At 35.4% G+C, this 26,757-nt stretch overlaps 1 protein-coding gene across 3 annotated transcripts in view; it reads right to left on the reverse strand.

Moving 5' to 3' along the window:
* The window catches only part of Dnah3 (dynein heavy chain 3, axonemal), a 567,072-nt gene that overhangs the window by 71,148 nt on the left and 469,167 nt on the right, over window positions 1-26,757 (reverse strand). For all 3 annotated transcript variants that reach the window (XM_081731270.1, XM_081731268.1, XM_081731267.1), the window contains exons 59-61: window positions 21,471-21,677; window positions 12,016-12,223; window positions 9,531-9,781 (exon numbers count right to left, since the gene is read on the reverse strand). In XM_081731270.1, coding sequence (XP_081587396.1) covers window positions 9,531-9,781; window positions 12,016-12,223; window positions 21,471-21,677 — 666 coding nt within the window. The remainder of the gene's footprint in view (window positions 1-9,530; window positions 9,782-12,015; window positions 12,224-21,470; window positions 21,678-26,757) is intronic.

Raw genomic sequence — 26,757 nt, forward strand, 5'->3', positions numbered from 1 at the left:
AAAGAGAAACTAAACGGAAAAGCTGATCATGAGCGAGTTAGTCCTTAGCAATGGGTTATCAAGTAAACAGGAAAACAATAAATGAAGTTGATTTTTATCCTTGAAACAGTTCAAATTGAATTCTTCTGCACACTTGCAGATGAAGATATTAGAATAACATTTAGACTGGACACGACTATGAATACATTAGCTGTCGCTGCTTTATGAAAGCTTGCATGTGGAGAAATCAAACACGTGAATTTCCATCTCGGGCATTTTTAGATGAGTTGATGCAGACCATAGAAGTTGGACTGCCGCAATTTTTTTGTATGATAGCCGAAAGACAATATTTGTATTACTTTATTGTAGTTTGGCGTCCAGCTGCAAGAGATAAGGTGGAAAAATAAGATATGTATGTGGCCCATGGTTTACTTTCTACAAACAAAGAATCAACTTGAAGTGTGAGGTTCTCTCGTAGGGTAAGTAATCGGCAAAGGATTTTGATCCGAGTTGTCACCGTCGTTGAAAGACGGATTTGGTACAATGTCAATCAACTATGATTCTTGCGACTGAAATACACAAAGTAGCGAATGTTGTGCCAGTAGTGACAAGACCAATCTACTTGCATTCATGTAAAGCGAATTCCTGTCCACGTGCCAGTCAACTCGATGAACAGGCAGCATTAATGTTTTGCTATGACTCTCATATTATTTAAACAAACATGGAAATATTATACAAGGCAATTATTGAATAACGCACTTTAAAGTAGATAAGAAATATACTACATATTAAACATTTTTCACTATATTTACACTATAAGCAAAGTTTGTTTTCTTTTTCTTATTCTTGATTTTTCTTTCTTGCTTTTTTTGTATCTGAGATGTTATGTAACTCTAGGCACAACGTAAAACAATATGCATATTTCAACTGTCAATCTATGCAAAATGTAAGGAATATGCATACGTATTTCAACTGTCGATCTAAGAAGTTTCTTTTCTTATTTCTTACAGAATAATGGCCAGATCCGAGTCTATTTGCCAAAGATGAAAATCAGGCTCATATACACTTGGATTCAAGATTTCGAGCTGATATTTAAATTCACATTCAGATGTTTTCAAATGAATTTCTTCAGTTGTCATTCTGATGTGCGGCAATGAATTCAATGATACTAAAACAATGTCGATGCTCGTCGAGTGCAACACTTTGCTGAAATATATATATACTGTATATACAGCTCACAGATCACGAGAAGAACCCTAAAAGAAGTAGTGTGACGTAGGTATGGACTTGCCCACTTTCCGCACGGGGGTTTCGGCAAGTCGTTTCCTATGCGAGTTCTCATGCCATCTAATTAATACATTCCTTTTCTCGCGCGCAACGTACAAGTTGTGTATTTAAATATGTATTTTACAAATATAAGTGATTGATATATCGTACATAAGTATATTATACATATGGACGGATCCAAGGGAGACTATAGAGGCTATAGTACGACCCCTCTTTACCTCAAAATTTACACGGCATAAATGGCACTTGATTTTACCCTTCACTGGACAATTTGAAGACTAGATACAGTCTAGCCCCCCGTTGATCATAAGATGTATCCCCGGCTGTATATATATATATATATATATATATATATATATATATATATATATATGTGTGTGTGTGTGTGTGTGTGTGTGTGTATGCATATGCCAGCATAGGTTTCGAGCAATTCCAATCAAATTTGTTACAAATATTACTTATACTCTAGAGAGAACTACTGCGAATTTAACACCCCTAGGGCGAGGGAGGGAGGGAGATATGCGTACAAAAACCGAAAACGACCGATGATACTGTCGATTCCACAGTTTTTTTTTCGGAATTGCTGAGATGAATAGTGATACCTGTGATTCCGTTTAAGTAACGTCCACTAGGGTTTCGCTCGAGACGAGACGAGACAGAATTTTCGTCAAAAAATTCGAGTCGAGACAGAGTGCTTCCAATATAAACATATTTACTTTTTGAGACGAGACATCGCTTTCACGATATATTTTGAGTCGAGACAGCCTCAAAATCCTGTCTTGTGCGTATCCCTAACGTCCACCTTCATGTTTTATCAAGGAATATCCTTGCAATGCCTGACACTGTAGCTAGTATAACAAAAATTAGAGCTAAAACGAAATGAATAGGGTACTTTTCCTTTACTGTGATAATGGTTGTGCCAATTCGTCACTGTCATTATCTGTTTCATCCTCAAAGGCACCCTGACGGCTCACTGTTGCTATCTTCTGTTCCTCCTAACGAAATCAAAATTTTTTCTACCTCATTTTCTATCAAGCCGTCCCGCTCCCAATACTGTTTATCTATCTTTTCGACATGTTGACAGAAACCCTTCCAATCTTCTGAAGTGCATGATAATATTGTAATTGAGGTAAGTTCCTGGAGTGCTGTGAATGAAAGTGACCCTGTCGTGTTATGATCACGTATATATTTTTTCACTTTGGCCCACGAAAGTTCTATCGGGTTCAAATCACACGAGTACGGGGGAAGACGAAGCACTGTGTGGCCATGTTCTTCAAGTAATTTGTCCACACGATACGTTTTCTCACGAGGTTTGTTGGCTTGAATTATAGCGTTTAATTTCGCCTTCCTCATGGTTTCATTACAGTTAATTTGTTGGAATTTTAGCCAGGAAAGCATATCGGTTTTCAAGCTATAGCCCGAAGGAACTTTTTTTGCTTCTATTGAATGGTAAGGAGCGTTATCCATTACTATGACAGACCGAGGAGGAATATTTGGAATAAGTTTTTCTCTAACCCACTTCTGGAAATTCTCACCATTCATTTGACCGTGATAATCACCTTTACTACCTGCCTTATATATAAGACACGCGTTCGGCACAAATCCATTAATGCTTCCCGCATGCACAACTATGAATCGATATACAGAACTAGCATTCGCATGGACCCCTACGACATCATTTGACTGCCAACACTTCTTTGTTGTAATGCTGCGGTCGACTCTAGTTTCATCAAGATATATCAGAGCGCGATTTTCTCCCCGATATCTCTTAACAGCTCTTAAATACTTACTCCTCCACGTTACAATATCTGGTCTTTCAATCAACACTTTTCTCCTATTGTTACATCTCTTCCAAATGAAACCACACTGTCTCAATACCTTGCGCAGTGAGTCTATTTTCCAAGAGAAATATATTTTTTGCCGTACTACAGTTAAAAGCTTAGCACATGATTGTACAATATGATCTGACACGTACATTTCATTCACATCATTTCTTATAGCACACAAATGAAAATCGTCGACAATGACATTTTTGTGATCGGGGTTTTTCCTGTGTTTACCAGGAGAAATCAATTTTGTGTCGGAGAATGTACTTTCCGTGTAAGAGACTCCTTGCAAATTCTTTTTATAGTTGATTCAGACATACCCGTAGCTCTGGAAGCACGTTTTGTGCCTTGACCAAGAGGTGCTAAACACTGTTTCTCTCTTGATTCGCGGTCACAGAATTCAACAATATTGCTTATTATTTCTTGAGAATCACTATGAATAGTCGCGCCTTTCTTCCTAGAGTTCGCAATTACACTAAAACACAGTATAGGTGCCTTCCATTTCAATTCAGGCAGAGCATGTACCATCACCATCTCAGATATTGTTGAAACTTTTTTTACAGCAACTAGACATGTTTTTAAGAGACCCATATTTTTTTGTTTTGTCGAAAAAAATTTTCCCGCCAAGTAATGGGCCATCAAAGACGGGGAGTACAATTTATGAATTGTAGAAGACATGGAAAATGGTCAACTTCGGAGCCTCACCATTCGGCTATGGAGACAGGTAGAGTTATAATTCTTGTTGTGGTATGTACATAGGGATATAAATAAACTATATTTTATTATAGTTTGGTTTGCGCATGCCTATCTTTTTGTACATAAATTAACAAATGAACGTCAATTTATCTGAAAAGTCGAAGTTTGCGAATTTTTTTCGAGCACTTCCGGTTCGAATTTTAAGGTTCTGTTTTCGCGGTTGGTAAGACCTGGTTACCCGCTTTCCGAGAAAAATTTTGTATCGCTTCTGTGTGCAACCGTTTTGTCGCAAAAAATTCGAGAAATTGTAAAATTTTCAAAAATCGCCATTTTTGGGCGCCATTTTCTCGAAAACACCATCTTTTAAAATTCTGAAATTTTGTCAGATGGTTGAACTTTACATGAATAATAAACACACCAAATACCATTCTCGACCAATGCTTCATGAATTAACTGCAGCCTTTTAAAGTTAGCAAAGTTTCGTTAACTTTGATGTCACAGTTAGCAACACTGGGAACAATAAAAGTGCTATAATTTGATGATGTTTGTGGTTCACATTTATTAAATGAAGAATAAAAGGTTTTCTTTTGCTGTTTTTTTCATTATTTTGATCAAGAAGGCTCTCTGAAATAGTAAAATGAGCCTTCTCCTACTCCTCAGTTTCCTTAAACCGAAATAATCTGAGGTGGAAATTACGATTACGAAACACACAAATTTTAAGTTTACTTGAAATCCAATAAATTCTGATGATCTACAAAAGGGCTGAACTATTACATCAGTGATGATTTGGAATGCTCCAGACAAAGTCTCAATTAAGTGCGATGTCATTACAGTGATCGAAAAAGGACAAAAAGTGAAAAAAAAAAAAAAATGAAACGTTTTCTTACGCGTTCCAAAGAAATTTACTGACTTTTTAAACAGAACAATCGCAACATAAGAATGGGTCACTCGGAATTTTACAGTATTCGACTAAAGTGTGTCAGTCCGCAACCTGCGAGGGAAATGTGTATGTGTGTGTGTGTATTGTGCAAATTGTAAGTTAGCTGCTACTGCGTTACTACAAATCAAAGGTTCAGCCTGTATTCAAGCTGTCATGAGTGACCTATTTCCTTTAGTAGTATGATCCATAGAAAATGACAACTGTCTTCTTCAAGAATGTGGTGAATGTCCCGGAGTGGAAGGAATAAGTATGGAATCTTTAATCATTGATCCTGATGACAATGAAAGTGTTACGTATGTCATATGGGAAAACAATAATCTCGTTAAAAAAAACTGTGCCATTTTCTGTTTTCGTATCGTAGATTGCTGGTTTAACTGTAAGAAATGTAATTCACGACTACATCAAGAAAATCCAAAGAGAATTAATTGCTACCGAAAAGCACCGTATAAAATTTCAAGATACAAATCCTACTTTACTTCATGTGGACTTCGCTGAAAACTGGACTGTTATTCTGCAAAGTGAAATTCAGAGTTATCACCGGAATATGAAACAACTGACAGTTTTGTTGTAATAAACGACGATAAAACACACGATTCGGCTCATGTACTCATAGCCATAGACAAGATTCTAAAAATACTCGAAGAAAAGCGAAAATATAGGTTATAGAAAAAGGTTCTCATACGTGGAAGTAAGTGTCTACAATTTCCCAAACCGTGTCAGTGATTTATGATGGTGCTGCATCCGACTTTAAAAATCGCTTTCAGATGTTCGACATGCAGACAGGTCCGATAAAGCAGTGGTTTTGCAGTGAAACCGGCCATGCAAGGGTCTCTGCGACGGTATTGAGGAGGGGGAAGTGTAAAGATTGTGGCAACGCGGCATAACCGTAAGCAAAAACAGATACACAGTATTAAAATCGCAGGAGAAAAAAATGAAATGAAATCTTTGTTTTACGTCCCACGTTTATGCAGGTTAGGCTAAGATGGTGATTATGAGAAATGAATGAAATGGTGGAATGCAGAGTGGGAGGAAACGGGATAACCCTGAGAAAACCCACGAGCACGGTGTTTGTCCACCACAAAGCCCACACGGCGTGAGCTGGAATCGAACCAGGGACCCCAAGTACCGGAGGTGAACGCTCTACCACTGAACCACTGCGCCCTCACTAAAACCGCAGAAGAATTCGTGAGTATAGTGCAAGTACAAACTCCGGGTATTACTCTCGTTTTGTTGCCTGGAACTGAACTCGACGACTTCCGGAAGAAAAAAAGGGAAAGTATGCGACCAGTAACTGGTATTCAACGAAGTCATCTTTGGCTTTCGGAAAATGGCGAAGTTTTTATGGCAGTAACGGGTCACCATGAACTAACTTCATGCTTTCCCCCAAAATCGAACTTCTGCAATTCAAAGTGTAGATTTAAGAAATTTGCAAAAAGGAACTTTTGTTACATACATATATGTATGATAACCAGTGCTGCGTAGCAAAAATATTATGAATAAATCATGAATTACGTGAAGTTGAAGTGCTGTTTATGCTTCCACACAGAACTTCAGCATTTGTGACTATCGACAATGTGCTATGCAGAGGCGGATCCAGGACTGACTTCTGGGGGTAATACTGCTACTTAGAGGTACTTTTAAGAGCTCCAAACTCTAAGATCGGTTTTATTTATATGTAAAATAAAGTTTCTTCCCCCTAGATCCACTCCTGGACGAGTTGTGAGTGAACCAACACCTATTGGAGCACCTGCACGGTTACATGCTATTAGCGAAGAAGACACCAACCAAGCAAATGATTGGTCCATGTAATTAATAATAATAATAATAATAATAATAATAATAATAATAATAATAATAATAATAATAATAATAATAATAAACAGTGACATTTTGTTTCCAAAGACCATTTTAAGTAAGTGAACTTGAAATTTGTGCGTTTCGTAATCGTAATTTCCACCTCAAATTATTTCGGTTTAAGAAAACGGAGGAGTAGGAGAAGGCTCATTTTACTATTTCAGAGAGCCTTCTTGATCAAAATAATGAAAAACACAATCAAGAAAACCTTTTATTCTTCATTTAATGAATGTGAACCACAAACATCATCAAATTATTGCACTTTTATTGTTCCCAGTGTTGCTAACTGTGACATCAAAGTTAACGAAACTTCGCTAACTTTAAAAGGCTGCAGTTAATTCATGAAGCATTGGTCGAGAATGGTATTTGGTGTGTTTATTATTCATGTAAAGTTCAACCATCTGACAAAATTTCAGAATTTTAAAAGATGGTGTTTTCGAGAAAATGGCGCCCAAAAATGGCGATTTTTGAAAATTTTACAATTTCTCGAATTTTTTGCGACAAAACGGTTGCACACAGAAGCGATACAAAATTTTTTTCGGAAAGCGGGTATCCAGGTCTTACCAACCGCGAAAACAGAACCTTAAAATTCGAACCGGAAGTGCTCGAAAAAAATTCGCAAACTTCGACTTTTCAGATAAATTGACGTTCATTTGTTAATTTATGTACAAAAAGATAGGCATGCGCAAACCAAACTATAATAAAATATAGTTTATTTATATCCCTATGTACATACCACAACAAGAATTATAACTCTACCTGTCTCCATAGCCGAATGGTGAGGCTCCGAAGTTGACCATTTTCCATGTCTTCTACAATTCATAAATTGTACTCCCCGTCTTTGATGGCCCATTACTTGGCGGGAAAATTTTTTTCGACAAAACAAAAAAATATGGGTCTCTTAAAAACATGTCTAGTTGCTATAAAAAAAGTTTCAACAATATCTGAGATGGTGATGGTACAATTTTATATTTTTTTGCCTGAGTTGAAATGGAAGGCATCTATATTCTAATATTAAAAACACACTAATTCGAAAAACACAATGAAACTAAGCACGAAACACAAAGCACAACGCGCGTTTCAAATGACACCACGGAATAGCACACAGATCACTTTACCCGGAGTAGCAGACGACATCTAAGTATAGACCACACCTCACAAACCGAAAATGGATTTGATCGTGTCGTTGATCTTTCCTCACTTCCCTTGTTTTAGGGTTCTCTTCTCGTGATCTGTGAGCTGTACATACGGGCTCTCTCAGCAAAACATAAACTCCACTGTTTAATATTTATGCTATTTTAATCTATTCATCTGATACTGCATGTTCGAAGAAGTAGTGTTTTCATCCCCATATCAATGTCTTCATTGACAACTACGGAATGTTGTTCCAAACGCCTAATTGCGCTCACGTGTAACAAGCAAATCATATTAATGCTTAAAACAAATACAGAACTCAAAGGAAATACAACAATTTAAACAGCTCATGAAAGATGTAATTTTGAAAACATATAATAATAATAATAATAATAATAATAATAATAATAATAATAATAATAATAATAATAATAATAATAATAATATACTTTAATTACCATGTATATTTTAAATTACTATCTAATATATCTAAGAGATAATTTAACTATACTTGAAGTTGCATAATGAGCTCCTGTACTGTACAGAACGTTTTATTTTATAGTAGTTTGCGCACTAGAATAATCAAAGAACTCATTTTTCTGATTATCCTTTATATATTCCATTTTACAATTTGTATTGAACTGAAATTTAGCGTCTCTTTCAGCTATATAAGACGGGAACTTATAACTTAACGAGTGATTTGAACTACATGAGGTCCCGCCGGGAATCAAACTCAAGTCTTCCACGCTAAAAACGTTTAAGCTAAGCAGTCAATTTATAATTTTATATCCTTATAAATATGTGGCTTTCTACATTCGGTGAAACACAGTATACAGATTTTCATTTTCAAATATATGATAACTGTCAATATCTGAGTTTCTTTAATATCATCGAAGTGATCCCATGTAATTTAAAGTACTAAGAATCAATGAAACAACTGTCCTGTATTCAATTATGCAAATAATTGCTTACTCTCGTGCGTTTCGCTGAATTTGTGATGACTCTTATTGCACGTTTTTGTGGTTTGAATATTCTGAATTTATGACGAAGATATTAGTATTTAATGAGAATAGAAAATGGCATAGTTTAGAGACATTAGATTATATATTAAATATTAGAATTTTAGTTCGTATTATATGTAAACCCTGGATTAATATTTTGCTTACTTTGCCTACGTGTTATTGCCATGAAAATTTATTGATGGTATGTGTTGGCAGTCGTTGTGGAATCTACTTCGTCTTAAGTTTTTAACTTGGTTTATAGTAAAGAACCAGTGTTTTGTCCTTCTACTCCTCTATCTTCTAAAGGTACGCGTACTTGTTTGGTAACCTGTATCTGGAGTTATTCATTAAATTTTTCTCAGACAAACATGACCTTAGACACTTTTAGAGAACTGCAAAATATGAGGCAATAACGTTATCAGAAGCTATCAGCAGTAGCTAATTGATATGGAGTTCATGTATTGCACATTGATAAGATTTGTTCCATGTATTCTAAAGAATCTAGCTGACATTATGTAAGTGCTAGTATGAAACCTATCTTCATTCTCTATATTCTTCAGACTTGTTTGCCCTAACTGTTTTTTTTTTCTTTCTTCCATCCTAGGACCATTTTTGAAGGATACGCAATTTCTAAACGAGAGCAATATATTCTGGAATAGGATGAGTTCTTGACGTCATAAGCACGAGTCCAGTGATTAGAATACAGACTGCTGTATATTCTCATAATCTTTCCGCCATTGCTATGTGAGATTCCAGTATCATTATATTATATCATCCACAAATTAATATATTATATTAAAAAAAGAAACTTACCTGGAGTTGCATAACACTTATTCTGAGATCGGACTCATTGAATTCATAGGGAATATTCCAACCAAGTGGTCCGAATTTTCTCCGCTCTTGAACCACAGCATGAAAGAAGCAAAGTCCAAAGAGCAGACGTCTCCATTCTTCTATTTTCTCACAACCATTGAAAAATTGTACATTCGATAGTGGGTCGTTCAAATAGGAACGAAGAAGATTATTTCTAAGTCCTTTCGGTGCTTCATTTGTCATCTTTATACCTAGCAAATACAAAGAAATACTTACTGACAGTACAATTTATGTTCTTATAAATAGTTTACCGATAACTCGTAGGTTTCTGTTCAAGCAAATGAAAAATTAAGAGATAAAAGAGAAACTGCTAAAGGAACTAAATGGACACAGCATTATAACTATTAACTTAAAACTCATGAATGGGCCTAAGTATATAATAGCGAAACTTTCAATGGAAACTTTCATCTTTGTCAATGGCTTTTCTTTTTTATTATTATTATTTACTTATTTTTACATACACTGCAAGTCCTGCGATAGAACTTCCCTATATAATAACATAGCAGTTTGTTTCGAAAGTATTACGGAGGGTATTTTCAACATTTCGAAATTCGTTCAGGAGTTCGTTATTATTCATACTTTATGTTTGTTTTTACTTTTCTCACTAAAGTAATAATAGAGTGCGAAAATTAAAAAAATAACTTTCGTCCATTTGAAACCTATTTAAATCATGTCCTGCGTTTGGGAACAGTGAAGTGACAGCGAGGTTCTGAGCTACACAGACAGGTTTCTTGAGTTCTAATCACCCCACCCCCACCCTTACTGCAAGATCACGAACGAGTGCTTCGGACTGCGCCGAAAACAATGACAAAGGAATCCATTTGATCCCTAATAAGACCAAAACTCGTTATTCACTTGTAAAAATCCCCCTCCATGTAACAAAGCATTTTCTCTGAAAATACAGATGTATGCATAGTTTGAGGCAAACTGTGGCTGACGATATTAGGAAGTTTCAGAAAATATGTGCGTACGTCACATATAATTCGTGTGTTTGCTATATACAGATCGTTTCGCACTGTATATGATCTAATCGACAAAAAGAAAGAAAGAAGTGAAAGTATTAAATGCTGCATTATCAGACTTCAGAGTGAAGAGTACACTCGTCTGTTTCTTAAATATCGCATCAGATGACAGAAGTTTACATATCAAAGAGATCAAGTTTTTATTCTGTTCTGATGGATAGTCAACTGAGTAGCGTCATTTCAGATTTTTCTTGGGGAGGACAACTCTCACATATGAGATTTTCATGCTTTCACATAATAGGTGATCTATTGCCCGCCCATGAACCATACATTATAAGCTACCAAACTGATAATACTACCGAACTATCAAGACGAAAAACACATTATACAAATACATATTTTACATAAATATATACAAATATATTTTACAAAGCCATAGTCAACTAACTAGTGTTATTTCAGATTTTTCTTGGGGAGGACAAGTCTCCGATATACGCAGACTTTCAGGCATTCTTGCAATAGGTGACCTATCGCCCGCCTATGAAGAATACACTATAAGCTACAAAACTGATACATTACCGAACTATCAAGACGAAAAACACATTACACAAATACATATTTACATAAATATATATACAAAATATATTTTACAAAATCATACTAGTCTCCACATCCACTACACTGTCAATTGACTTAGTGATTTACGTAGATGAATTTAGAGACCAAACCGGCACATTTAATACGAGTATTGATGAAATTGTTATACTTCTACTGTAATACTTTTGTCAACATTAGGAAAAGACTAACAACAATAGATACAATCTGCTAGTTAACCATATATTTTGGTACAAATTGGTAACAAACATACATTTTAGTGCCATGAAAGTTAACTTCTTTCTTTTTATTTTATTTTTGAAAACTGCTCATGAGAGTTTAATCTTAAGTATGTTACTTCGTTCAACTCGATGTGATTTACCGCTTGATATATATATATCTTATCTTTGTACAATATTTTAGTTAAACAAAAATTAAAATTTGAGAATTAATGGTAATTTTAAGCTATATCGAATTAACCATATTATGTACTGTCGTCTTACTACTGCCATAATTAGGAGTTTAATGCAGGTATATTTCGGTGTCAGTTTCACTTCGTACTACATCAATTTTTAAGGTTTACAAAGAAATACATTTTTCTCCGTTTTATCAAAAACTACGTATAGGTTTACACTTATACATATCATTTTGTTCGGCTCAGTATGTTCAATCGATTGATATGTGGTTTAGAATTCAACATTTTTTTCCCGTTATACGCTGATAATATTGAATTAAAAAGTTAGTTTGTAAAAGACATAAATGGAAAGTGTGCGAATTGCATTACTCTTTTATCTAGTGGCACGAGAATCATAAACATACAAAAAAATCAAGATACATAAAATTAAAAGTAAACAAAACTGTTATGTTACCATTTTGTAGGATTGAGACAGGAAATGCATTCGACGGGTAACTTGTCAGCCACAATCGAAACTTCTCATTAGTGTTTTCAGGTATTATTACTTCTTCACAGATTTTCTCAAGAGCAGGCATCCAACTAACAGCAAGGTGACAATTTTGCAAGACTACCCAAGCTCCATTCTTTAAACCCGTTGTTATCATATTTGCAGCGATGGGACCCTAAAGATAAAATATATAACTCAGCATAAGGATAATTAGGTTATATTTTGCACTCATTAGACTGGAAGTTGTTATACATAAGTGCAGCTACTTACAAAATATTCATTGTTATTACAAAACAAGCATCTATGTGTAATTTGCGTGAAATAATACAATTTATTTTTAAATTGAATATAATTCTTTCCTAATCATGGTATTATTATTACTAAAATGCAATACATATAAACAGCTTTTACATCCAAAACGTAATTTATATATACTCTTGGTATAAGGCGTACATGAAGTAACAATTGGAAGGATATGAGGGGATAACAGTGATCCGTAAATTAGTGACAATATTAAATATATCGGGTGTTTCAGAAACAACACAGACAAACTTAGAGAAATGACTCCTTCCTGTGAAAACCAGAAAAAAAAAAAATAGACCAATGTAGATGTGGATATGCACCATTTCGGAGCTATAATCCGCTGAAAATTTATCAAACGATAAAACAAAAGAACGTAAGTCGAAACGATATGTTGCATCTAGGTAAGATAATAAAAGTTTGTGGTGACCTTGAGCCTTAAACTTTATTAATCTACTAGTGGATGTGAACCATGGGCGGTAATGGGATTAGCCTAGAAGCATGGCTGGAAATTCAATAGATGTTCTGAAAACTATGTATGATAAATCTGTAGCGTTCGTGTACGACTCATATTTTACGAGTTGTTGCCTTATTATAAGGTCGTGTGCCAGCGTCCCGGCAAAATTGTTCGGAACACAGAACTGCCCCATAATTTGTGAATTAGGTTTAATGTTCTCATTCTTATTATTTTTTTTTAAATGTAATTGCCAAAAAATCGATTGTTATCGTCTTTAAAAAGTCATGCCAATTGACAATTGTGTTATGTTGCAAGAATTGTGCTACTACCATCTTTTAACTCCCGGCGCAAGTGGAGTATTTATAGCAAAATCCTGGCTAAAAATATTTTTCAGTGTTTACTTCTGACTTACTCCATTTTAGTATATACACCGAATTAATTGTATATAGCCATAAATGTATGTGTTTATTTAAAAATAAATACATGATAGGAAGTTATACATAACTCTTTACCGTTGATAAGAGGAAAGTAAATATTAATGGATTTGTTTTATGTGCAAGTGATGTTTAATTAAATGTAGTAAATTGTATTAGATACACAATTTCAATTATTTATATAGGTCAACGTGTATATGTGTAGCCTATATATATTTAAATATACTATTTACCAATTTCAATCATTATAATATAGAGATACTGGTTTTCCAGTGTTTTTAGTAGATTAACGGTTTCAATCTGATTCTTCAGAACTCCCATCTACATCTTCTTCATCGTTCTCGTCTTGGATTCTATCTGAAAGAGCGACCTTAGAGATGTCTGGAAGAAGTTTTAGAGTGAAGCTACTATATGGCTTGCTCTTTTTCCTAAGCCTTGCATTTACTTCTTTCACTCGACTTATTAAAAACTTTTAAACATTTTGAGGGCGCCCTGAGTAGTTAAAGAAATGATAGTTACCTTCATATCCGCCAACCAATTATCATTCTTCTGCAGGAATCTCTCCTCGTTGTTTGCTGAAGGCTACTTTTTCTTAAAATTAAATTTCAAATACTTCAGTGCATGTTTAAGTGAACTTCTCTCGTTAGCATCTGGACACTTTGTTATATCAACTACTCTGTTTTCCATAAACTGGAACTTTTCATCAATTGATTTGTCGGGATATTCCTTAAGGTCAGTAAAGCCAAGAAATAGTGTCGTCAGAAAGAACAAAACTTTTCACTCTTAGTTGGCATAGTTTTCAATTTTTACGGTACTTAGGAAAACAGATGGCAGTATTGTCATACTAAAGTTGGAAGATGCAACAAGATCTTTGAATTAGAAGTTTATCTTCCCTGCTTTCTCTCTTTTTTCCTCGTAAAGGATGGAGCAGACGGCGTGGGGTGTTGCTTGACTGCGACCTTCGTAGAATTTTCTTTCCTCGATACTTCCATTCCACTAAGTAACCCGACAGCGCTGACCACTGCCTAGTATTATGCAGCTTGTGGGTTTGGTTTTGAAAGGAGGAGTGGTTGGAGATAATCGTGCCATTTCTTGCACAGAAGAACGCTGAATTTGCTACAATGCTGATTACTTTTTTTTTTTTTTTTAACGGTATTTGCAGCATATTGCTTGTCTTTGTTAACGTGACACTGGAATTGCAATTAAATACACATTTGCACAGCATAAATTTAATTAAAGATGTTATAAATGACAACACAAATTGAACACAAGAACCTGCAATGGCGTATACACAATGTTGTAAAGAGGAAGTTCAAGCACCCAAGTTCATATCGTGTGATACTGATCTGTACAATACAGTACAGGGTACAGTACACAAAACTTTGAATTCTTTATCCAGTATAGGAATTTTGAAAAATTTTGCTCCTTTAAAACTTCATATATTGTAGGTATGTATCATAATGCTGTTTAGCGATGACAAAAAAAAAAAAAAAAAAAAAAAAAAAAAAAAAAAAAAAAAAAATGGCTAAATTGTTAGTTCATTGTAGAGTGGTATCTTATTTACAAAATAGCAACGTATATATTATAACAAATCACTTCGTAAGTAAATATTTCATTAGCTTCTCTATAGTATGACACAAATTATTTCTCATGGAAAGGAGTAGTGTACACTTTACGGTAAGTTTTCTTCTGGAGTAGCTTTCCTAAAACATCTATTGTGATTGTGTTCATATTTCGCAAGTAAATGGTTGTAGTAATAGCTACAGCATGACCTGATTTAATTTCAAAAAGGGGGTTGAGTTTGAAGTTTTGTGTTTTTCATTCTTATGCAACAATGCAACTTGGAAGTTATGGAAAAACGGAACCAACTATTAACGTGAGCTCCAAGCCACAACCTGGGTTTGAGTGCTTCATAATTGGCAACTGCATACACCATAATGCAAGATCAATTCTGGCAGTATACTCCACTTTCCACCACAATCTCACGTCCACAACTAAAAGAAACACGTGAGGTTTTGGAGGATTCACCAGAAGATGCGACTGGGATCTGAATTTCTGAACTTTTGTCGGAAACAAGATCAGTTTCGGCACCACTAATAGAAAAATATGGGATTTAGGGAGATTCACTCATCGATGCGACTGGGTTCAGAATTTTTTGCTTTTGGTCGGGAACAAGATCTGTTTGGGATAAAAAATCGGACGTCAGGGTTGCTACAGATTTACACGTAGTAGCTGCAACAGTATCAAAGGGCACAGAAAGTGGGAAAGACTGCTTTCTCTTAAGCGACGCTTAATATAGGAAGCAAAGATCTACTCAACAATCACTAGCTCTCGGATACGTTTCTAACGTTGAAAGATTGGACAGTCCGGACACCAAACAGAATGCTTGCCCTTGTGGTTGACAAAAAAAAGCCTTAGCCATTGTACAGAGCTCCATATCATTACTACACTGACCACAATTCGCAAAAAGAGCAGCTCTCGTATTACACGACGTGCTGGTGTACCCGGAATGTTGACATTTGAAAAGCGCAGGGGACTGGAAATATAGGGACGGACCTAAAGTCGACATTAAGCAGCCTTTACGTAGTCCAGAAGTGTAGACAAATTGAAAGTAAAAATTAGTGACTGATTAGCAACGAGTTCACCTAACTTCCTATTTTGGCTACAACATGTTGGTCAGCCAGCTCTGATTTAATCTCCTCCTCGTTGGCATTTAGGAGGTCCCAACATTATATCACATCTGTTAGAGACATTCAGTAGACGATGGGATTCGAAGATTTGGGCGATGGGAGCGCCACATTCCGACGCCGGGGATGGGGCAGATGAAAATATTAAAAAACGATATGTTAACAAATGCATAATAAATGGGGCTACTTTCTTAGCTTAAGGCTTAATTTCAACAATAATGAATAAAATGTATGAGACTACTTTCAGAAACTCCTTCAAATGAAAGAACTCAGGGATTCTTTCTGTCAAATTATGTTCATTTGACTTTAAATCTAAAAATATCACATCTGAAGATAAGTTAATTACATTAGATTTTCTTCAGAGATGAGAAAATAGCATAATTAGTGATTAAGGTATTTTGAAACAAGGTTGAATATAATAGAAATTAGTTTTAAAGATATTTTTATAATTACTTATACAATACAAATCTCCCACGGCATTAAGCGCTTCTTGACGAAGCGGAACACATATTTTAATGACATGCATAATTTATATGTATATCTGCAATGTTTGTTGAAGACTTGATATATGTTTACTACACAAGATGATTCAAAAGTGGACATCCATATTGATTCAAAAGCAAAGAAAATTTATAAGACATGTTTTCTTAAAAAGAGGTAAAATATGACTCCTGTCTTTAATAATGTTATTGATTGGTGGAATGAAGATGATGATAGAGGGAGAGGAGAACCAAGGAACAATCGACATAATAACATATACTACAAGCTTAATGATCTAGTATCGAAGCAGTGATTTTTCACGCACAGTGCATCACTGAGGCATGTGCTTTCTGGAGTCAGATCTAATAAGCATATCTAATAAAATAAGCAGGTCTTACAAAATAAGACTGAAAGAATTTTTGGTAAGTATTCTGCAAATGATTAAATGTTTCTGTAATTTCAATTCTGGAGTTCAAATGTGCTGAATGCTCTCCAATTTAATATACAACAAGTAAGTAAAACATTTAAAATTCTCTTCCTCTCAATGTTGGAAAAGTGTGTTTAGCACATTAATAAAGTATCTCTGCATTCACCCGAAGATCTCCGACTATCTCATCAGCATCTACTATTATAAATAGAAGGAAGAAGAGAATACAGAATTTGATGTAGCGTCCTGTAGGTAATGTTTTATGTACAATAAAAACTTTTAACTTGGCCACTTTTCTAAGTTGGCATCATTGTTGTAAAATCTACATTATCCAAAAGATAGGCATTACGGTACTTTATTACTCTGCAAGTTGACCAACTGTCTATCTTGGAATAGCTGCATTGAACCAATGTTATTCCTATCTGCTAATGTTAAATTTATCTCTGTTTGTTGGGCATCTGAACATTTGGCAGTATACACAGCCATCTTCATTTTTTACAAAGTCTTGCAAACATCTTACACTAGTGTGTTTTGGAAGGCCAATGAATCCTAAAGAGAGAGAGAAAAAAAAAACTTGTCCATTGAATGTATAACTTCTCCAAAAATACAGGAGGCAGTGATACTGGTATGTTTGATGTCAGAACATATGTGAATACAAAGGCTTCATCCATATTTCACATAGTCCTGTTGAAATCAATTTATTGAGCTATAGTTGCCTTTTGTTTTCGTTACATGTTCGAAGCCTTTTCCTACTTGCAAACTTGCAAGAAACAAATAACAAATGTTCCAGAGCGTAAAAAAGAAAGAAAGAAAAATATCCGTAACTCCTTCCATTGCTTGATGGTTCTCAAAATCCAGTAGCACGGCAAATATACTTGTGAATTTAGAGCTAGAGCCAGTAAGAGTGATACAGCATGGAATTCCCAATTTTACTGGAACCGACTATTTCATTCGTATCTATTATCGTGTGTGAAAGGAAGAAAATAATAAAGGATGTGGTGTAGCGTTCTGTAGGTAATAAGCATGCTGAAATTACAACATTTGAATCATAGAGTGTGAATAGCAAACGTAGATAGATATTTGTTAATTATAATGGCTTATGCTGCAGAAGTAATTTTTTTCCATAGCTTGTTTGGTTGGTCAGGAGTTTAATGTCTCAGCACTGAAACTATATGAGACGTGGATGTGGAATCAGAACCACATGAACTCTCACAAGAATCGAACCCAGTTCTCCAACGCTAAAGCTGCATATGATAATCATATAACAACAAGGGGGCTCTGATATTTATATTATTTATAAGATGCAAACTGATACGCAGGTAATAAGTAGTTCTTATATCAAAAGTACGTATGTTACGGTCTATAATAATTATTGCTTTAAAATACACCTTTTTCTGTAAATTGGCCATCTGTTGTCCATCGTTTACAATGGAATAGATGGTAGTCAACATATGCAACTTTCACTATATGATTATTAAGTTTAAAAGTACATGGTGCAGCAGAAATATCTCACAGTTTTGCACTTCGAGTAACTTTTATATTTTCGGAAACAAAAGTGGGCTTAACAAAATACCGTTAATGTATTAACAAAAGATTGGTGAATAACTTTGGTTTTGTTCAATTTAGCCATTTGGACAAATAAATAAAAAAGCCTGTAGTAAAAAATAAATAAATAAGTAAAAAAACAGCCAGTTCTCCCGTGTTTGAGATCAATGTTGTAACGAAGTTGATGCATAATGTTGAAAAATAGTTTAACTTTACCAACAATTATTTTTTCCTATGAACTTCAAAATCAGAATGCTTTATTAGCCTGATTTTTTAATCAATTCAAAAAATATGTTAAGTTATGGCTATTTATTTTTATTTCTAGATATTTTTTATTTTTTTTCCCTCGGCCGTGCGCCCCCTGGAAGCTTGCGCCCATAGGCCCGGGCCTATTGGGAAATCCGGCCCTGTGTACACCATATTTTAACAGTGTACACTTTATTGACATCAAAAAACTTTTGAGAACACAATTTAGGAATAGAAAGGAATCTGAGAAATGTCCTCTATTTACATTCACATTGTTGACGCCTTGCTCTGAAATTTGTTATGGCATCACGAAGTATGTACATCGGTATTATCTTAATTTCATGTGTGATGACAATTTTTTATTGTTTTAAAGTGCATGGTTTATCAATGAAAACTTTCGACAAAAACCAGTCACACGCATAGAGATCTGGTGACCGCGCTAGCCAAGGGATACCTTCACGAAGTGAAATTAAGCGTTGTGGGAATATGTCTCTAAGCACTACTGTGGAAACCTGGATGTATGGTTGGTAGCCTCGTCCTGCTGGAACTACATTTGAGTATTATTTAGTCGCATTCTTCGAAGTTGAGAACTGAGGAAGTATTTTTTTTTTCTTTTCTTTTTTAACATAAAAAAATATCGATTACAAGTCACCGTCAGAGTCTGACCACCCTGTTCGAAGAAATACGGGCCAATGGCCCCACAATTTGTCACTCCACACCATACTGTTACTTGCTGTGAGTAACCGCGCGCTCATGAATTTCTCGCAGCTTCGCTAAGTTGACCATAAGACTTTCAGCTGAAAACGTGACAGGTTCCGGCTTTTTAAAAATCATGAGAAATGGGAAATAGATCAGTGCGTGCCTGTTTACCTTAGCAATACTTAATACCGTTATCCGCCAGCTGCCAAGCTGCCAGAATCTCTCGCAATGCTCGCAAGAAATTTGGCGTTAAAAAAATTCGCGTTTAAATTTTCTCTGCCTACATACAATTTACTTATAATGACTATAATTTTACAAACGTAAAAATGAATATGAAAATTGGCTATAAAATGGCTAGAAGTGAAAAGAATGTGGCTAGGATTGCACTGGTGCTGAATTAGCAACCCTGAACTTTTAGGCCTACCTTTGTTTTTATCAGCACCCTGATATCAGAGCTCCCTCTCTTTTCTCTCTTTTTGTTACAGGGCGGGGTCAAATAATTCGAAAGGAAACAATAAAGTTTGTTAAACAAACAAGCAACTGCTAAAACCTCTGCTGCCTTTCGAGCAGTACTGGGAACAATAGATCATGTATAATGTAGAGAATTTAGGTTCAACTCGTGCTGCTTTGTTATTATTAATACCTTTATTGGATAAAATAGTATTTTATATTAAGGATTTTTTTTAAAAAAAACTGCTATTTACAATAGATGTACCTGATAGGTATTTATCTAATATTTTATTGGAAAAGACTAGTGTTGCCCATGAGAGTAAAGGTCCTGGGTTTGTTATTTACTTCTTTCACTTGCGAGAAACGGAACAAGTACTACTTTTTTTTTTTTTTTTTTTTTTTTTTTTTTACATCTACTGACGAAACGGCCGGGACACGCCCCTAAAACGGGACGTATGGTCACCGTAAAGCAGCCAATACCGACAGTTCTGTTTACTAACGAAACTCAAGAGGTGAAAATGGGCCTCATCAGATATGATTAAGATACTGTTATCAGTCATAGCTTCCAAAATACTTTCAGCGAAAGCATGTCGGTTTACATGATCACAAGGGTATTAATTCATGCGTAAGCACTAATTTTTACGGGTAAAAGTGCAAATTCAAGTGCAGAATTTGTTGACAGGTTATGTCTGTAATGTTTAAAGTAGTGAAATGTCGACGAACTGAAAGGCAAGGGCTAGTTTTAATGGCGTTATGCACTGCTTCGACGTTTCAGGTGTTCCCACAGGTAGTCTTCCTGGTTCCGTTTTGGTTGCTTGTCCAGTTCCTCTAAAGTTTGCCACCTACAGCAAAATCACGTTGCGATTAGTCAGTCGATCATGACAACCGACATTGTAATGACTACGGAATGCTCGCTGCGAATACACGATGGGACCAATGTTCTTGAAAATACACGATGGGACCATTGTTCTTGAAAATACACAATGGGACCATTGTTTCCACGGTGAAAGCGCGATATGCTGTATTCTACTGCTCTATGCAAAATATGCTTTATGATTACTGAACTGGCTGACGAGTAGCGTAAAATGATAACCTCCCTCTCCCAGCGCCGACCACACTTGACAACTGAAGATTGCCATCTAACGTAAAATTCTGGCATGTCATGACTAATTTCAGACTAAATAATTTCTTCAGCAATATGAGAATGAAAATAAAAATGACTGAAATTTGTAGGACGCCCTATTCTAAAACTTCTTTTCTGGTGTGAAAAGCAATGGCAACATATGATAGATTAAATGACTTTTTTTTTTTTTAAATAGAAAAGTAAGTCCAATTGTAAACCGTCAGATATTTCTGCCGCACCCTGTATAAGGTACTAAAATACTTTAAATTTTTGGTGGTAATTTTGTAGTAGTATTAGAACTTTTTATTTTACACTATTTCTAAGCCATTGTTTTCACTTTTCAGTTACGAACACGAACACTCCCTGTATTTATTTCGAGTCATCCATCCTTCTTTGAGAAGTTTTGCATCATTCACATACTCAAAGCATACAAAAATGGACAACAAAGAAACTTGAACAAAATTATACAGTCGTGTAATGACAACGTAATTTAGATTCTATGATGAGAAGATTTACTTTACTCAATGTTCTGTCAAATCTCATTATCAAGGGAAGAAAACTATAAACAGCTTACCTGTCCTTGTCCTAGCGATATAGTCTGAAATCTCTCTCCGACTTGCCCCTTGTCTTTTGCGAATTTGGCCAATCCAGCCATCGGATCTGATCCAGGAGACAAGATAAAAACCAAGGGAGAGCAACAATTTGAATCACTGTAAGATCCTGCCAAGTCAAAGGGAGGTGGTTCTATGTAGGATTGACCTAAATTGTCAACCACAAAAATCTGTTTATAAGAAGAAGAATAAAATATTCAGATTATAGAGCAACACATATATTAATACAAAACTTAACATTGAATGAACATTTAAATTACTTCATTTATACTAAGAATAGAAAAGTAGGAAACAACATTAATTCTGTAATTTGATTTACATGGTAATTTGACGTTGAAACGTACAGCAGCAGTTAGACATAATAGCGTAAATACATAAATAAAAACTAATTCGAAGTTTCTCTTATACAAGAGTAATAATGTTTAACTAATATATTTAGGTCTACATATTTCCGATTGGAAAATAGTGGTTCTCTACGTTAAGTTTTGAGGTATACATGGACTTTGTTGTATTTATGACAAACATTGCTATTTATTTATTTTTATTCAGTAGTCATTTCTTTTCATTTAATTTTGACTAGGAGTATAATGAAGTCCTTCCTTTCTTAAACAGATTATGTAAGATCGTAATACTCTCGCAGGTTTAAACTAGTTATATTAGAATTGAGATTAATGGTAAGAATAATCTTTACAGAATTAAGTCGTTTAAAATCTAATGGATTCTTCAACATCTGTATATTAACCTGTGTACGTTTAATGTATTATTTTTCAAATTGTTCCATTTATTAGAATTATCTTTCTTTTCTGATGCATTAAATCTTCATGTTAAGACGCATGTTTTATCAACTGAAGATACATAAGAAGTTGGAGTTATTATAAATTCTTTCCCTTTTAAATTTAGTCATATTTCTATATTCTTTTCTTCGGTAGTACTTTGGAATCTTACCAAGGAGATAAAAGCCTGACTTTATAAACCAAAAGTGGAACCAGAAATAAAGAAGGTTACTTAATTTCACTGTTCTTTTAATGTACTATCATGAAGTAATGATTTCAATAAATCTGTCGGTAAATATAATTTGGAGGGAGTAAGCGAAATATTTTTTAAAAAGTACGAGAAGTGCATGGAGCATCGCTATCACGGCGTTTATATTTTTATACAGTACTGTACTTAGAATTTCAAAGGGGAATCAAGTGATTCATATGGTTCCAGAATTTTTGAGTACATATTATCTTAATAAGGCGAATATTTATTTTTTTATATTTTATTAAAGGAAGGAGTAAAACCGAACGCCACTGTTTCTATACTATTTTTTTCTGTATCTCTTTCCTTCCTACTACTTTTCCTATCTGACAAAACATTGTGTGAAAGTGAGTTACAGTCTTTCAATTGTGTTGTGCGTTTAGGGATTTTTTTATTACAACTCTCTCTCTCTACATATTATATATATATATATATATATATATATATATATATATATATATATATATATATAGTGTAACTGTACCGTGCATGTGCAACTCTCGCCGTGTGAGTGCCTCGTAATTCTCGTATAGCTCATGTTAATGTGAATTGTATTATATGGAAATATGGTGCACAGAGTATTGGACCCACTACACAGACGCGAGCATCTAGAAACTGGCCTTCTGTAAAGAGAACCCCGCGATATTGCATGTGGTTTGGCGTATGGTAACCTTCGAAAATTCTTTCGCATAGCATGTGATGGCCACAAATGCTGCATATCACATGCGACAATCTATCATAGGTGTCTAAACTCGCGAGCCGGACGCTCGTGAGCTCGGCACTCACGCTCAACCGGGCTCGGGCTCAATAATTGAGCGCGAGCCCGAGTCAGCCCGAGCCCCAGTGAAATTAGTGAGCGCGAGCCCACTTGAGATTAGTGAGCGCGAGCCTAGTTAAGAGAAATGAGCGCGAGTGCGAATGAGCACGAGCCCAGTTCAGAGAAGTGATCGCGAGCCCAATTAAGAGAAATGAGCGCGAGCCCAGTTCAGAGAAGTGATCGCGAGCCCGAGTGAGCGCGAGCCCAGTTGGGAGAAGTGAGCGTCAGCCCGAGCGAGCGCGAGTTAAATTGAGTACGAGCCCGCGCTCACTTAACACTCACGTGGACTCATTTGCTTTAGAGTAAAAAAGAAAAAAAAAAAGAAAAAAAATCCATGTGCAGAATTATAAAGGAAGAATAAAACAACTTTACAAAAAGAAAAAGCACACTCTTGAGGTCCGAGCTGTCATTTTATTCTCCAGAAGACTTCAAACACCTTTCGATAAAGAACCGACTTTTTTATGGTTATTATGAGAGGATGGTATTTGTTTGAGGCAGGAATTTGTTTTTGTTGTTTTAGTAACAACTTCCATGACCCAAGCTTTTTTTTTTTTTTTTTTTTTTGTGAGATCATAGAGTAAGGAAACTACTTGACCTTGCGAAGTAGGAAATTTATTTACTAGCAACTAATGAAGCTGTGCGTTCATAGAAAAGTCGAGCGAAATAATTATGTATTATTTAATTGTAGCTTCTTTAAATCCCAATAAACAAGAGTAGCTCTTAAGAATGTTGATAACTTGCACCATAATGGTTATTCAGCCCATTAATTTATATGAGGAAACATTGTTTTAATTTTTTGAAATAAAAGAATTTTAGCCTGTTAATTTTACTGACTACTTCTTCTTGAGATCTTTAAATGTAATCTAAGTGAAATTTAACTACGGTATTATGCAATTTTAATATATATAAATAAAAACTAAAACAATATTACATTGACTATTTTTAAAGCAAGGAACTCTTAAATAGGCCAGAAAAACAAATTAGTAAAATTGAATGATTAAAATCTCGTCTATTTAAAAGAAAAATACTTCCTCATATAAGTCAATGGGCTATTAAAAAAAGAAAGATAGCAATTCAACATTCAAAAAAAATAATAAGACACACACACACACACCTCCTATCATTAAAGTCTTTTTTCGAAAGCTACCCTGAAATGATGGCGAGTCGTTTGTTACAACCAGTTAGGGGTGTAGCCAAGGAGGAACCCATCGGGGCCAGGCCCCCCAAAATGGTTTCCTGCCCCCCCAAATGACCAGCTTTTAAAACATCATAGTAAAATTATCTCGCTTCATTCATTTAAAAGTAACAAAGTTTATTGACAATAATTTATGGTAAAATAGTATGGAGAAATATTGTTTCTCCATACCGATCGAAAAATATTATAGTATCTCTTCCTTATACCGATCGAAAAATAGGATATTTTTTGAGACAGCAGATTACACAATTTACTGCGATTTATATCTGACAGTTTGAAGACAAACGTTTTAACAAGGTACTACAAATACAGCCATAAAACAAAGGTACTAAACTGATTTGTAAGTACAGTAAGACATAGATGATGGAAAATTTGGTGAGAAACAATGCTTTTATTCAATTTGGATTTCATTCGCTCTCTTTTATTTCTACTCAGTGTAATAAAATATTTTTTTTAAGTCACGAATAATAAATAAATATTTTTGTCAGGAAACCATAAAGAAATTTCAAAGAAAATCAATCTTGTGTAGATAGGTTCTGTATACAAGGTCTTAAATTTAAATATAAAAGTAACCAAGAAAAGTTTTCACCCACCACCTTCGAGCATCGATATGTCATCTAACCTGGAAGATCAAAAATAGTCTCCATCAGCATCGACGACCTTCTGAAAACATTCTGGAAGGCCATGCAATCCATCGCGGTAGAACTTGGTGGGCCGTATAACGAAGAAAGTATAGGTACATTTTGGACTTTTACTGAGGATTTGAACTGGCGTCCTCTAAGGTGATTGTCCAAAGAACGGAACAGGTGATAATCGGACGGTGCAATACCCGGGGAATATAGTGGTTGCAATATTGTTTCCCATCCAAGGCGGAAAATGGTGTCCTGAGTCATCCTAGCCACTTGGGACTTAGCGTTGTCCCGTAAACGAGGATTCATTTGCAATTCAGAAGTGATGGCTCCAGAGTTTTGAGTTTTTGTTGAGCACAGCTCAACTGCTGACAGTACACAGCTGCATTGATACTCTGACCAGCTGGTAGCAGTTTCCGATGCACGATGCATCAAACACACAGAAGAACCTTCTTGTGGTACAGTGCTGGTTTCTGCTGTTTTGAAATCTGTTCATGGGATGCTAACCGATGATGACGGCGCCGTGGAGCTTCGTGTAGGACACACTTTTTATCACATGTCAACGCCCTGTCCAGAAATGGCTCCGAAACAATAAATAAACACAGGCGACTGCCGCGTTGCCTTCTGGCCTGGAGTCAAAATATGAGAGATTCATCGACCCAACTTGTAGTGCTTCATAAGTTGATGGATGTGCTGCCGAATGGTTTCTCCACATACTGAATTGTAGTCCCAGTTCCTCTTTGTACATGTGTTGGTCTTCTGGTACGTGGTGTTTTCGGGTGTTTCGTCATCGTTTTTAAACTTGTTAAACCATCGCTGCAATGTCCGCGTTGTCACGACACCATCTTCTGTTCCGCTACAGCGGCGTTTGACCTCCATTTGAACTCGTTCAGCATACATGCTCTTATGACGCTCTGTGGATGTCTCATGTCCCCTCTGTCTTTAAGCAAGTTCACGGTGTGTCTGAATTGCCACAACCAGGTAGTATGTTGGATATACCCACACCAACAATTGACGTTCGCCTTATCTCCACTCGCATTCAATTCACAGTGTGAGGTCCAATTGAACACAAACCTCCACGAAAAGGGACAGAAGTTTCTTGGTTACCTTTATAGTTATGCACAAAAGTATAGCGTTTGGTCCCGGGCAGAAGTTCTTGATTAAGCATAATGAAAACTATCTTAAATATAATTTATGGATAATAATAATAATAATAATAATAATAATAATAATAATAATAATAATAATAATAATAATAATAATAATAATAATAATAATAATAATAGACGAAGAAGAAGAAGAAGCTAAAATAGTGTTTTTAGTCTTCCAGAAGGAAACCAAAAGTTTTCTTTCTTTCAGGCCTCAAAAACACGAGCAACAAAACATTTTTTTCGGCTTTGTACATTGTAGCTGGCCCTCCCTCAAAAACGACGGGCCCCGCCTACACAAACCTGCTGGCTACACCCCTGCAATCAGTGTTAAAAGTGAGGGAAAACATGAGGGACGTCATACCTCACTTCCAAAAATATCTATGGCGTCAATCCACTTTCTAAAAAATATAGTGGGCAAAGATACGCACAGTGGACGGC

This window comes from Thermobia domestica, chromosome 11, assembly GCF_964235325.1.
Source record: "Thermobia domestica chromosome 11, izTheDome1.hap1.1, whole genome shotgun sequence".
In the NCBI taxonomy this organism is placed as follows: domain Eukaryota; kingdom Metazoa; phylum Arthropoda; class Insecta; order Zygentoma; family Lepismatidae; genus Thermobia; species Thermobia domestica.